Here is a 15,243-nt window from a genome sequence, read left to right as displayed (position 1 = left end):
ACCCATCCAAGTACTAGCTCAGCCCGACAGCGCTTAACTTCGGTAATCTGACGGGAACCGGTATTACCACTGCGGCAAGGGCGTTAGAGTTTACCAGAGGGGAAGGGGTTAGTTAATTTTTCGATTTAATTAAATAGTCAATTAATTTGATATCGGAGGTGTTATTGTATCGGCAAGTGATTTCTGAGGGGGTGAGGGATGTGTAGGGTGAGGGGGAGGGGGAGGGGTTTCTTAGAAGGACGGATTTTCCCCAGGGAGTCACAAATCAATTAAGTTTGCCCCTGAATGTATGTAACTCGGACTAAGGAATTGTCTCAGAACGAACACCATCTCACCAATGTCAGCTTAATTTTTACGTCAGACCTGTGGCTGCGCAAAAATTGCACACAGGGCCCTTACCAATGGGAGTCGCGCCATAGAAGCGTAGATCGTTTGTGTGTGTGTGTGTGTGTGCGTGCTCACGCTAATCGAGGAACTCAGCCACTGATTAAATGAGTGCCGTCCCCGGGCGGTGGCAGCGCCGTGAAGGGAGGGCAGTGAGCCGTGTGGGGCTCCCAGAGACCGCGCCTGCGCAGTGCTCTCCGAGACCTGTGCCGAGCGGGCAGCTGCAAGTGCTGGGCTGATTCGAGCTATTCGTGACTGCGCCTGTCGCCGTCCACGAGGCGGTTACCCCGTAAGTAAAGAAGACAATGCTACAAGCATGTTTCACTGAGTGGGTTCGAGATGCAACGGATTTTAGAGACCGGAACTCTTCAACCTATAACCAGATGCGCTGGTGGCAGAGCAGGCTAAAAGCCGGTCGCTACATTAAGGGGGGACAATGCAGATCGTCCTTAGGCCTAGTCAGAACAGAAAATCACATAATTCGAATGTTACAAACACAGCTATCACAGGCTGCATAATTAACAACAAAATCTTACTAGAACCCACACTACTCTGGGCCCGGAAAAGTGCAGTTTGTCGATTAACGTAAAATACAAAAGTTGTAGGTAGAGTAAAAAGTTTTGTATAGCCCCGTGACATGTGCATAATATGCCACAGGCCAGATGATCGTCGGCCGGTGTGTGCGAGCGGTTCTAGGCGCTTCAGTCTGGAATCGCGCGACTGCTACGGTCGCAGGTTCGAATCCTGCCTCGGGCATGGATGTGTGTGACGTCCTTAGGTTTAAGTAGTTCTAAGTTCTAGGGGACTGATGACCTCAGATGTTAAGTCCCATAGTGCTCAGAGCCATTTGAACCATTTGAACCAAGCCAGTTGATCAAAAGAGCGTCAAAGAGATTCCTCCATCCTAAAATAAAATGAAATAAATCATGAAATCAACAATTAAGAGACACGATAATGCTAAATATTTCAGTAGGTATCGTGCATAATGCAGTAAAAGATAACATAGAAATGTGAAAAGCAGTCTCACAAAACAACATGCTTTGAATATTTTCGATGTGTTTGTATGTTTTGAAACATAAATGCTGGACGTACCCTGATATGGCGAGAGGTGGGAACAGGTGATACGCCCAGTAACACTGTCGAGCGTTATCGTCTTTGTGGTCCAGGTGTCATGGTGTGGGGAGGCATAATGTTGCATAGGGGTACTGACCCGTTTTTGAACACGCTACACTCACCGGTCAGCATTATTGTGATACTGTACAAATTCCCCAAGTACGTTTTTTCACGGGTGCATTTATGGCTGACAAAGCGCGGCCGTGTCGAACTGTGAAGTAGTTCTCGCAACCAGAAGATATTCGTCGAATTGACTGGCCCGCGCTTTCCCCAGACTTAAATGCCATCGAGCACGTGCGGGTTGCGTTGCAGAGACGTATTGCTGCACTTCCATATGCGCCAACGTTCATCCAACAGATGTCAATTGCGCTGCTGGAGGATGGAACACCAAACCTCATGAACTCCTCACGAACCTAGTGGCGAGCGTGGGAGCTCATTATTGCCGACCGTGATGATCACAAGCCCTATTGAAAACCACGTCCCACTTTTCCTAATGTGCAGGGGGACCATCATAAATTCCAGTGACTTCACTGTGATTACCGTCTTTGAATAAAAGTGTCATTCGTCTCACTGCGTATTTCTTCCTTTTACCTTCTATACTGCACAGTGGCACTTCTGTCTATGAATCGTCGATGTTTCATTTGAACTACGTTACTTGACAGTGACACATGATGCTAAGCTTATTTCGTTCTTACGTTTTATGTACCATTGACCGTGACAGTTATTACTCTGATGTCGTGCGGTTCTAGGCGCTGTAGTCTGGAACCGAGCGACCGCTACGGTCGCAGGTTCGAGTCCTGCCTCGGGCGTGGATATGCGTGATGCCCTTAGGTTAGTTAGGTTTAATTAGTTCTAAGTTCTAGGCGACTGGTGACCCCAGAAGTTAAGTCGCATAGTGCTCAGAGCCATTTGAACCAGTTTTTTTTACTCTGATGTAACATGATAAGGCCCAACCGTGGGAAAATAAATAATTTTCTGAATCACGAAATAAACTCTTTATAACCCCTACCCGCGGTCGCGCCGCCGTACCTTTTGGCTGTGTGGCCACAGCGCTACCGCCACCGCTGCTGAATGGCGTTTATTTCTGCACGTGTTTTGATATTTACCGTCTGATTTGAAATGTAATCTCAAATGCGAAAGTATACATTGAAGTTCCAGTACCGCAAGAAGCTGTGTGGCTGGATTGAAGAGTTTTTAGCAAACAGAACACAGCATGTTGTTCTCAATGGAGAGACGTCTACAGACGTTAAAGTAACCTCTGGCGTGCCACAGGGGAGTGTTATGGGACCATTGCTTTTCACAATGTATATAAATGACCTAGAAGATAGTGTCCCAAGTTCCATGCGGCTTTTCGCGGATGATGCTGTAGTATACAGAGAAGTTGCAGCATTAGAAAATTGCAGCGAAATGCAGGTAGATCTGCAGCGGATAGGCACTTGGTGCAGGGAGTGGCAACTGACCGTTAACATAGACAAATGTAATGTATTGCGAATACATAGAAAGAAGGATCCTTTATTGTATGATTATATGATAGCGGAACAAACACTGGTAGCAGTTACTTCTGTAAAATATCTGGGAGTATGCGTGTGGAACGATTTGAAGTGCAATGGTCATATAAAATTAATTGTTGGTAAAGCGGGTGCCAGGTTGAGATTCATTGGGAGTGTCCTTAGAAAATGTAGTCCATCAACAAAGGAGGTAGCTTACAAAACACTCGTTCGACCTACACTTGAGTATTGCTCACCAGTGTGGGATCCGTACCAGGTCGGCTGACGGAGGAGACAGAGAAGATCCAAAGAAGAGCGGCGCGTTTCGTCACAGGGTTATTTGGTAAGTGTGATTGCGTTACGGAGATGTTTAGCAAACTCTGGTGGCAGACTCTGCAAGAGAGCGGCTCTGCATCGCGGTGTAGCTTACTGTACAGGTTTCGAGAGGGTGCGTTTCTAGATGTATCGAATATATTGCTTCCCCCTACTTATACCTCCCGAGGAGATCACGATTGTAAAATTAGAGATTCGAGCGCGCACAGAGGCTTCCCGCGAGTCGTTCTTCCCGCGAACCATACGCGACTGGAGCAGGAAAGGGAGGTAATGACAGTGGCACATAAACTGCCCTCCGCCACACACCGTTGGGTGGCTTGCGGAGTATAAATGTAGATGTAGAAGACGTTTTTGGAATGGCACAAGGATTTTCTGAGTAACGTATACACCGCGAAATTGAGGAACGACGAATACTGCCAAAGGATTATGAAAATGGCGAATGGGGATGCCGAGTACAAGCACAGGCGAGGTGAGTTATGTTACCATTGGTTACGCTGGGTTACGTCTCAGAACTAGGCCTAGCGTACACTAAACAGGCCCTTTCTAAATTTAGTAGTGTACATAGTAACTCCCGACCGGTGGGGCGGTAACACGCACTAAAAAGTGGATAATGGTGTGAGAACTGTTGAAAACGATTTACAATCTCACATACCGTCCTTTATCAACATGTGTGGTTTCAAAGCTTTCGTAACTGTGTCGCAAACCAGTGCTGTCCCTGTGAGCGCTGGCGTGGAAATGTCCTACATTCGAATCCTGCTCGGGCATGGATGTGTGTGATGTCCTTAGGTTAGGTTAGGTTTAAGTAGTTCTAAGTTCTAGGGGACTGGTGACCACAGATGTTAAGTCTCATAGTGCTCAGAGCCATTTGAACCATTTTTTTTTTGTCCTACGTTCAAGCAAGCATTTCAATAACCTCGCAATCTAATGTTCCTCATCTTAGTCAGTCCGCCCTCATGCTTCATAGATGATTCAGTTTCGAAAGAATCTGTTGCACGGGAAGAAGCCACATCTTGTGCACCGTCGCACAACACTGCTGTCACATCCAACGCTCCTGCAACCGACTCTTTGAACAAATGTAACATCACAAACGACAACGACCGACAAATGACACCACAGGTTACAGACAATGGCACAGATCACACTCTGACGTGTCACGAACTTTCGAATGTCACCGAACAAGCAGTTCCTACTTCAAAAAATTCTAAAAAGCCCATATCCGAGTCCCAGAAAGATGTCCTCGCCTGACAAAAAGATACTTCACATTGCTCGCGGAAGAACAACTCAGGCAGCAGAACAATTAACGCCGGTAGCCCAACAAGTGGCCGAAAAACTGAAAAACAGCCAAACTTAAACTAAGACAACTTCCGCAACTGCCACCTGGGAACCTAAGGACTCCGACGACAATCGAAGCATACCACCGGGTGATTCTTGGAGGATGGACGGTGAAGCGGACAGAAATGAGGGCCAACCGTATTTTTCAAATGGTTCAAATGGCTCTGAGCACTATGTGACTTAACTTCTGAGGTCATCAGTCACCTAGAACTTAGAACTAATTAAACCAAACTAACCTAAGGACATCACACACATCCATGCCCGAGGCAGGATTCGAACCTGCGACCGTAGCGGTCGCTCGGCTCCAGACTGTAGTGCCCAGAACCGCACGGCCACTCCGGCCGGCAACCGTATTTTTATGTTGAACTGTGTGTGCTAATGTCAATGTGTGGACAGAGCGGCATTTAGTGGTTCGGCTATATTTCCTTCTCAATGACCGATACTTTCACGTACATCATAACAATGATTAACATTAACTGAATTCAGAGTGAAGTAATATTCAGAGCGCATACAGACTTCGTATACGTCACATATGTAGACGACGCTCTCTTACAAGATGTCTGCGTAGAACAGAACGAACATCAGCAAAGAGGACTAAATAGGAACATCAATCCTACTACGAGACGGTATCCATCACTCGAACATAATACGGCTGACAAATGGACGGGGCATATCCTGTCGAGCCAATTGCATTCATGTTGTCAGCTTATACGCAGCATCCGGCAGTAACCCCCGAGAGGAACGTTCTTATTTTTATAAAAATGACGTGCCTTTTTTTTTTGATTAATGAGTATGCCGCCAATTGTATCATAAGCGGAGGTTGTAACTGTATTATTTCAGCAAAAAATCGAACACTGAACTTCAATAAATGGGAAAATCTCGACCACCTCGTCCATGGATTGAAACTACTTGACACCTGACAAAAAATACACGGGAACCGCGTCGCATTCACACACATATAGCCTGCAATTCGGCCAGCCGAACAGACTGCATATACGTCTCTGCCGCTGTCGGCCGTAATATAGTGAAGAGCGGTATTGCTCCAGTTGGCTTTTCTCATTACAGTACCCATCAATGCTACATGAACCTCCAATTGCCAGAAGTGTTTCACGGCAGAGACTACCGGAGAATGAACATCAGCTTGTTGCAAGACAAACTACTGGGTGCAGACATCCGGTCATGGGAGCAAGTAAAGCGCTCCAAAACCCAGTACAGATCGACTATTAAATGGTGGCTACATAGAGCCGAACAGAAACTTAGAAAAACAGTAAGAAGTTATTAGTCTATTAGGACAGACAAATAATAAAATTTTATTTCTCAAGTCTCCGTGAACTACACCACGCCACCCACATCACAGCTGATGACGCTTATCGCTGTGTAAAGAAGTATTAGGCGAAAATTACAAATCTGAATCGCAAACAAATGGAAGGCACGATAACGCGATCCCAACCAAAAGACATCACGTCAGAGGAAAAAGCCTCACTGTATCAAACTTTACGAACAGTGCGGCGGCAGAATGTGACAGTAATTGAAGAACTTGTTGATGGAACAGGGGCTGTCGTTACAACGCGATATCTTGTCAGAAGCGTGTAACTACTACACAGAACTTCACTACAGGTAGGAGATCAGTGACGCTCTTTGAACCGAATTAGTCAATGAAATAGTTTCCATATTGTCTAGTGACGACAATGATACGCTTGAGGCACAGTTCAGTGAAGACGATGTAAAACAGGCCGTGATCAGCGCCACTAAGCGAAAATCTCCTGGACCCGACGGTCTCGGTGCGAAATTTTATCAATACTACCGGAATATCTTGGCCCCAGCATTAACTCAACTTGCTAATGAATTGTGGCAGCCTGAATCTGTATCAGAGGAACTCAAAGAAGGAAACTGTAAAAGGATACATGAAATGCGCCCTATCAACTTACTTAACACAGACTTTAAAATCATAACACGTACTGTGAAGCAGCGAATGCAACCGGTATTACATAAAAATACTAGGAAAACACTAATATCTTGCGGTACCTGGACGCATTGTAATATCAGCTGCCTGCGATCTACTGTGATCTAAGGGGTGTCATCTGTACACTGGCGGACAATAAAGACTCGGCGCGCTACTATTTTTAAACTTAGATCGCATAAACCATGAATATCTGATTAAGCTACCAGTGAAGACCGGTTTCGGACTACAATCCGTCAAACTATTGCAGCACGTCATTTCCAATGCCACATCACGTATCTTGGTTAATGACCACCTGTCCGACAAAATTGTAATAAGATCAATGAATGCCGTTGTACGCCATTGCGGTAGAACCTTTACTTCTTGTTCGATCGGACCTATCTCGGGCATAATTCCCTCCTGTGAGGTGTGGTTGCTGAGTTTGGTCTTTACCATGCTACATTATACGTGCTGGCTGAAATCGGAACGTAGTTTTTTATTAAGCCCGCTTTTGACGTGTGTCCTTGCGCATGCACGTAAAAGGATTCGTTTCTCGATATCATGAAGTAAATTTTTGTGCAGCGTACCTATTCAAACTGAAATAGAACTTAGCTCTCCTTTGTGTTAAGTACAGAGTTGTGTGGGAACGTGGGTAATGGTATAAAGTGGTTCTTCATTCATCCGTGAGCATTCGTAGCTTACGGTATCTATCTCATTGAGTAATACGGAGCAAACAGATTTGGTGAGTTAATTTATGGATAAACGTGGTAAACGATGCTCTTTTGTGTACTATCTGAGACTGGATGAAGTTTCCTGTCGAGAGTTACTTATTGTGTATCTCAAATAGCAAACACTAGACTGATTTAACAACAGTGTAGACATTCGTCTGTTTACTGCGTTGAAACTTCCTTTGTTCTTGGAACAAACAAGTGGTTAATCATGTTCACGACCATCTTTGGTCATATCTTGACTCCTTTTCCTGTTTACCTATCAGCTCTGTTTAAACAAGCGATACACTCCCCTCTTTGTGCCACACGTCACTGTCTTGATTTACGCAGTCTTTCAGTCTTTCAGTAATTATATGTGTTTTACTTTGTAGATGAATGCAGTTCCAACAACAGATCTGTTTTTCAGATCAGATCTCCAAATAAGTTTGTCGAAGGTCATTAGAAGTTACAGGTTAATATTTTTCTGGCGAATAATTTTGATTTAAATGCTAGTTGAGACATACATATGCACTGTACGAGTGTTTGTCTCTAAGATGAACCTCTTTACATTAAGAATCCATTACCTTTGCAAATCTTCCTTGTTAGTATTAACTAACGGGCCTAGTACACGGCGTTGACGAAGCACATATTTGTTCCAGTCTCCTGTCAGTCCACTTCGTCCTTCCCCTTTTGTCAATCTTCTCCCTCCTCCCTCTTTGTCCATTTCCCCCCTTTGGCAATCTCCTCTTCCCCCCTCTCTCTCTCTCCGTATTTCTCACAGTCTCTGTCCTTGTCTTCCACCTATTCTCTCCTTTCATCTCACCCTTTTCCCTTTCTCTGTCCATTTTCTCCTCCTCTTCTGTTCACCTCCCCCTCCCCTTATCTGTGTGCATCTCCGCCTGCTCTGTTTCTCTCCTCCCCCACCTCTTCTCCTTCCGTTGCCAAGTTACCATCCCCACCATAACTGCAGGATGGTGATTCTTACCTGCACAGTAAAACATTGAGTAATAAGTGTGCCAAGATAGATCGATCCAAAGGTTTAGGAGGAACATTTTTCCTATGGGTCTGACAGAGCACGCAGATGTCACATATATTTCACAAATATTTAGCGTATCTCACACATATCTGTACACACATTTCACCTGAATCTTCAGCGAATTTTGCCCTGCAGTTTAATTTTCAAGCAGTTCTAACTTAATGACGTCATACTTCCTGAGCTATGTGTCGTACAATGATATTATTTTGTACGTAAATTCAGCGGCATACGTGGATCCTGTCTGCGAAATACTAAACTAGTAAAATTCGTAGTAAAGAAGTAATAAATTAAAATGTCAATCCTGATGCAACAGTTTGACTGCATAAACATCGAAAATGTAGGTTGTCAACAAGAAAACGTTTCTTAGCGGTTTGTACTTGTGTATAAACTTCCTTGCAAATCGCTAACTGGTCTCATTCACAAATACTCGTATACAGTCTGGATATTCACAGGTCGTGTGATACACTTATTTTCCGCTTCCACCACTTACCGCTTTCATAGGTAAGTTGTTCTTACCTCACAGCGGTTCTTTTCAGACAACAAGTCATATGTGTTCCAAGTTTGGTTCATGTCGGTCCATTGGTTACAAAGGTTAGTTGGTTGAGACATGAAATCTCGTAGAAAACAGGTTACCATGGTTATATTACTACGTATAACGTAGCACTGCCTTGGAGCCAAATAGGTCGCTTCGACGTTCACTGAATCCGGTTTCCGCTATCTCTCCCCGACCCTCTTTGCGCAATCTCCTCCCTCCTGAGTCTCATACCACCCTATTTCTTACCTGCACGCCATGACATCACAAGACCTTCACCTCTCACAATAAATTTTTAGTTGAGCCATTCCATTTCATTGGATTTCACTATGTTATTCTACTCCATGCGTGTTGTTACTAAAAATATGCGGCCTATTCAGATAGAGCTTCTGTGCATATCAAGTCTTGTTTTTTTTTTCCTTGTTTATTTTTGTGAACCAGTTACCTCGTAATGATTATGGATATCAGTTACTAATGCATCACAGTCGTCTTTACAATATTTGCCACCGCTTATTTTTCTGTATAGTATAGGTTTATACTTTCCTTCAGCCTTACGACATGGACCGTAACATTTCTTCGCGATTGTTACGTATGATTGTACAGCTTAACAGTCACGAAATTTTCAGTTGATATTTGTACATTTCATGATTATAGTTACAATATAGTTTTAACCTTTGAAAGAAAAACAGTTTGAAATTTTTGCATACGAAAACACAGATATTACCCTCATGGCGCCATCTTGTATCTCCTGCGGTCTAGTAGCCAACCTTGTCTTCCTTGCCCCTCCGTGTCTCTACGAGAACTAGTAATCTGTCAGCTTATGGTACACGTACGTCTAGAAACGCTGGTACCCCGTGACCCTCTGTCCAATTGAGTAGGTTTCCATGTATGCATTTTGCACTTCGTTAATGTCTGTTACATTTTTCATATTCCATGTACAGATTTGTTGACATCTTACAGTTTAGATGGCTGGTGATGGAAATAAATGCCGGCCGGAGTGGCCGTGCGGTTCTAGGCGCTTCAGTCTGGAATCGCGTGACCGCTACGGTCGCAGGTTCGAATCCTGCCTCGGGCATGGATGTGTGTGATGTCCTTAGGTTAGTTAGGTTTAAGTAGTTCTAAGTTGTAGGGGAGTGATGACCAGAGATGTTAAGTCCCGTAGTTCAAAAAATGGCTCTGAGCACTATGGGACTCAACTTCTGAGGTCATTAGTCCCCTAGAACTTAGAACTAGTTAAACCTAAGGACATCACACACATCCATGCCCGAGGCAGGATTCGAACCTGCGACCGTAGCGGTCTCGCGGTTCCAGACTGCAGCGCCTAGAACCGCACGGCCACTTCGGCCGGCTAAGTCCCGTAGTGCTCAGAGCCATTTCAACTATTTGAATTTTTTGGAAATAAATCCGAAACTCGTCAAAAAATGGTTCAAATGGCTCTGAGCACTATGCGACTTAACTTCTGAGGTCATCAGTCTAGAACTTAGAACTAATTAAACCTAACTAACCTAAGGACATCACACACATCCATGCCCGAGGCAGGATTCGAACCTGCGACCGTAGCGGTCACGCGGTTCCAGACTGAAGCGCCTTTAACCGCACGGCCACACCGGCCGGCGTTGAAACTCGTCAAGTGAGCAATTTGAGTAGTAAAGTCATTTTTCGCGGGCTATATGCCTTTTTCAAATTGACTTTTTCAGATCCAGTACAGTTCTACATTATGATTAGCGAGGAGTTTCAAAATCTTAAATAAACATTAAGGTCAGAGTCGCAACACAAAGGTTAGCTTGCAGGGTGTTTTAAGTAAAAGGTTCCGCAGCATATGTCAGGGAGACGCAATGTACCACAGATGGAGGGTGTAGGTACTGTTGTAACGGTACACTGCCTTTACGCTCGATATGGGACCGTCTGCGCCTCGGGATAGCTTATCGCACTGACAACGATATAAGAGGCGGGAGAGCTTATCTCGGTAGGTTATCTCTGGAGCCGGGACCTCTGCCTGTCTGTCTCAGAAGCCGCACTCGCTCGCGGACCAGGCTAGCGTCCTGCAACCATGAAGGCCGGTGGCCCACTGTGGGCCGCGCTGCTGCTGCTGCTGCCACTGCTGCTGCTGCAGAACGCGCCGGTCGCCGGCGCCGCCAACATCCTGGCCCCGGTCTGGTTCGTCTCGCCCAGCCACTTCGTCATGCTGGGCCGGCTGTTCTCGGAGCTGGCCGCCAGGGGCCACAACGTCACCGTGCTGAGCCATTTCCCGCGGCAGTCGCCCCAGCCCAACTACACCGACATCAGCATCGCCGGGAGTCTGCCCTCTTACGCCGACAAGGTGCGTAGCCCACTGTAGTGGACACTTTCAGGTGTTTTTATTTCTCTACGAACTGAGCACTCGACGTTGTCCGGGTATATATTTACTCCAATCTTCTATTAGTCCATTTCCTCCTTTCCCCTCTTTTTGTCCGTCTCGACAACTCCCTCTCCGTGTCTAGGCCTTCCACCCCACATTCCCTGTCCATCTCCTCCTGCCTGCTCCTTCCACCTCTGTACATCTCCTCCTCCTCTCTTTCTCAATATCCTCTTCCCCCTCTCTTTGTCAGTTTTCTTCTCCATCTCTCTCTGTCTGTCTCTTCCTCCCCCTCTCACTCTCCATCTCCTCGCCTTTCTTTTCTTGTCCATCTCCCTCTCTTCCAACTCTATGTCCATTTCGTCCTCATCTCTTTCTCTTTCCATTTGCTTCCCCCCTCTGTCCAGTCATCTTCCCCCCTCCATGTCCCTGCCTATCTCTTCTTCCACCTGTCTCTGTCCAACTCCTTCGTTCTCTATCTCCCTTCTCTGTCCATTGTCCTCAACTCCTCCCGTCAGTCTCTATTTCCTCCTCCCCATCGCCTATCTGTCTCTCTCCAAGCTGTCACGTTCACCGCAATAGGAGGCTAGAAGTTCTTACTCCTACAGTACTTCTTTCCAGAATGTGACTAATATTTGTCCAAATTTGATTGAAATCGTTGCAGGGGCTTACATGAGCTTTTTACCCGTGGCCTCGTCCACATAGGCAAGTGTCAACTGTATTTTCACACATATTTAAAATACTTCAGGAGTACTGTAAGCCGGCCGAAGTGGCCGTGCGGTTAAAGGCGCTGCAGTCTGGAACCGCAAGACCGCTACGGTCGCAGGTTCGAATCCTGCCTCGGGCATGGATGTTTGTGATGTCCTTAGGTTAGTTAGGTTTAAGTAGTTCTAAGTTCTAGGGGACTAATGACCTCAGAAGTTGAGTCCCATAGTGCTCAGAGCAATTTGAACCATTTTTTGAGTACTGTACACATATTTCATCGTATGTCTAGCGAATATCGTCCTGTAGTTTCATTTTCACGTAGCTCAATGTTTATGACGACGTACCCTCTCAACATGTGCTGTACAGTGATAGAACTTCGTAGGTACATCTAGTGGTGTATGTGTCTATTGTCTGCGAAATGTGTCGTGGATTGAATAAGTATTGAAGAATTAATAAATGAAAATGTTCTCCATGCGGCGGCAGTTTCTCACACATCTCACCGTTTGTGACGTCATATCTCCCGTGTCGTACAGTGATATACTTTTGTAGGTATATTTAGCAGCGTATGTGGATACTGTGTGCGAATAGTCTTGCTAATAGAATTACTAGAATTAAAACGAAATGCGGCAGTTTTTCTGTCATCTCAGTACATGACGTCATATCTTCTGAATTATGTATCGCATAATGATATATTTTTGTCACTTCCGACAGATAGCGTAGCTGCAGGACAGTTTCAAATTGGGGTCTGTATATGATGTACGTAACAAACAACGTGCCGTCATTGAATTTCTCACTGCAGAGAAACTGTGGGGAACATTCACAAACGCTTGTGCAAACTCTATGGAGCATATGCTGTCAACAGAAGTACAGTTAGTCGCTTGGCACGGAGGGTGATGTCATCCGAATGCGGTTCGGCGGAGCTCCACGATTTGCAGCGGTACGGGGGACCACTCACGGCTGCTACACTGACAGCCCTGCCCTAGCCCCCTCAGACTTCCACTTGTTTGGGCCATCAAAGGATACCATTCGTGGAAAACATTTTGAGGACGATGAGGAGGTGATTCACACAGTAAAGCACTGGCTCCTTCAACAGGCCAAGGATTGGTACCGACAGGGCATACACGACCTTGTTTCGCGCTGGAGGAAGGCCATAGAACGGGATGGAGATTACGTGAAAAAGTAGAATGTGTAGATAAATTCTCATTACGTCCAATAAAGAATTATTGAAGAAAAAAAAATGCGGTGCGTTACTTTCTGGGCAACCCTCGTATATGGCTATTCTCACGTCGTGGGCTACACTGAGTTTTGACCCCCACTCCTACCACTTTGATACAGGGGTATTCTACCCCCACACTGATTATTTTCAGACATCAAGTGATATGTTTACCAAGTTTGGTTCAAACTGGTCGATTACTTTAGGTGGATATGTGGAACATACATACATACATACATACCCGTGCATACGTGGATCAGTTTTTATAATTCACATCGATATTGTCACTGCACAAGAGTTATCGTCTATTTGCAGCTTTATTGCTATCTGTTTGTTTCTGTGCTGCTGGTTAAGTGTTACATGCAGTTGGTTCCTCCCACGTAAGACTGCAGACGTTCCTGGAGGATACCTGGAGATTAGAATCCTCCTAAAGCCTGCTTTAAACCGGAGCGAACACGAAAGAACGAGCATCACCGAACGACGATTTTCTCTAGTGTAAACGGTAGGCGAGCGCTGGCGAACAGCATTCGGTCCTGTGTGGCACGCGTTCATCAGTGTTTGCTCGTGTTCCGCTGCTTGTCGGTCCTTTAGCGAACCATCAGAGGAAGATCGCGTCCTCTACACATCGGCGCCAGGAGTTCTGGAAACTTTCGCCTGCTGTCTTGTCTGCTTCTGGTGCTGGCATGAGTTGCGTGAGCGATGCAATGGTCTGAAGAAAATGTTATGCTGCTGATAGAAAAAACATTGTAGAGTCATAGGCGTTCCTGGGATCCAAGAGATCCGCAGCACAAGTGCCGAAAGAAAAGGAAAATGATTGGTAGAAGATTCCCCCGAAGCACTCAGAGGTGCAACTGGGGATATGAAGAAAACGATAAATTCTTTATGGACTTACTTCAGCGGGAAATAGAGTTCATGACCACACGCTCTGTATTTAATTTTATTAATCCTGGAGCGGGAGCGATTATTTTCATGTCACGAGCGGGCACGAGGCGTACCTTACATACTTGCAGAGCATATCTGTCTTTATGTTAACAAGGTAAACATGTATGGGCAAAATCACAGTTTAATCTTAGTTTAATTAAACAACGATAAAATAAACTTGTATTATGTGAGCTCAATCACTGTTTAATTAAACAATTATAAAGTAAACTTTCACTCTATTACTCTGTTGCCGCGTACATGTGTTACCGCACAGTAATAAGCCACACCAAGCATGAAACAGCGCTGTTCCATCAGATCCTCCGCAAACACTGTTTAGATTACTAGTTACCTCATAGACAACTGCATCATTAGGGATCTGTGCTGCTAGCACTCAGTCTGGATCATTTTCTTGAAAGGATCGTAATCTTCTTCTCATCTTGCTTGCTGTGTATTTCATATTACTGTTGTTCACGTGTATGTATAACAACGGGGCTTATCACTGTGTTAGGAATAATGAAGAAATAGAAGCAGTCTCGCAACTGAAATACAACAATGGAAAAATACAAAATAATGTTATTTTTTGGTTGGCGCACTTTATAAATAGGCGCTCCGCTCGAGGGTTAAAAATGAGTTGTACAATAAATTTAATTGAAAGTCAGCAAGTGTGAATATGTATCTATTGTGCTGATTAAAATTGAAAATATACGAAAGACCTGTTCTTTCTCGTTGTTAACGCTCATGCTACCTGTAATTACATGGCTTACTCGTCACTGTCACATTAGAGATTTCCGATGACAAATGAAAATGATTTATCTGAAATAATGCAATTTGTCCTCTAGCAAAATATATAGCAGGTTTTATCAAGTAGGCTATGGGACAGGTCGTCTGTATATGTCACATTCCATTACCCACGTTTTATTGATACTGTCTTCTTTATATATACTGTAATAAAATCCTTGGACTGCTTCACGTGTGCTACTGCAGACATCTTTGATACAACGGCTACTAAAATGCTGTACAAGCACTGCAGTAAAGGAAATGTCCCAAGTTTCTACCAGAGTGTAAATGCTAGCCTTTCTTCAGGTTATGTTGGTAGTCAGTAATTAGTGTTCTTTTTTTAAATTATCTCCTTGGTTTTAAGGAGAAGCCAGTGAAAAGCATCAACCGAAATCTGTGGAAACTTTTGAAGTAATACTACGAAGTCGC

At 44.7% G+C, this 15,243-nt stretch overlaps 1 protein-coding gene across 1 annotated transcript in view; it reads left to right on the top strand.

The window, feature by feature from the left end:
- The first annotated feature begins 562 nt into the window (after positions 1–562).
- Positions 563–15,243, top strand: part of LOC124798231 (UDP-glycosyltransferase UGT5-like) — a 111,652-nt gene continuing 96,971 nt past the window's right edge. Inside the window, exons 1-2 of the mRNA XM_047261546.1 lie at positions 563–673; positions 10,873–11,183. Coding sequence (XP_047117502.1) covers positions 10,914–11,183 — 270 coding nt within the window. The 5' untranslated portion in view covers positions 563–673; positions 10,873–10,913. The remainder of the gene's footprint in view (positions 674–10,872; positions 11,184–15,243) is intronic.

This window comes from Schistocerca piceifrons, chromosome 5, assembly GCF_021461385.2.
Source record: "Schistocerca piceifrons isolate TAMUIC-IGC-003096 chromosome 5, iqSchPice1.1, whole genome shotgun sequence".
In the NCBI taxonomy this organism is placed as follows: Eukaryota; Metazoa; Arthropoda; class Insecta; order Orthoptera; family Acrididae; genus Schistocerca; species Schistocerca piceifrons.
Note: the sequence above shows the minus strand (reverse complement) of the source record. Positions and strands in the feature narration are given on the sequence as shown.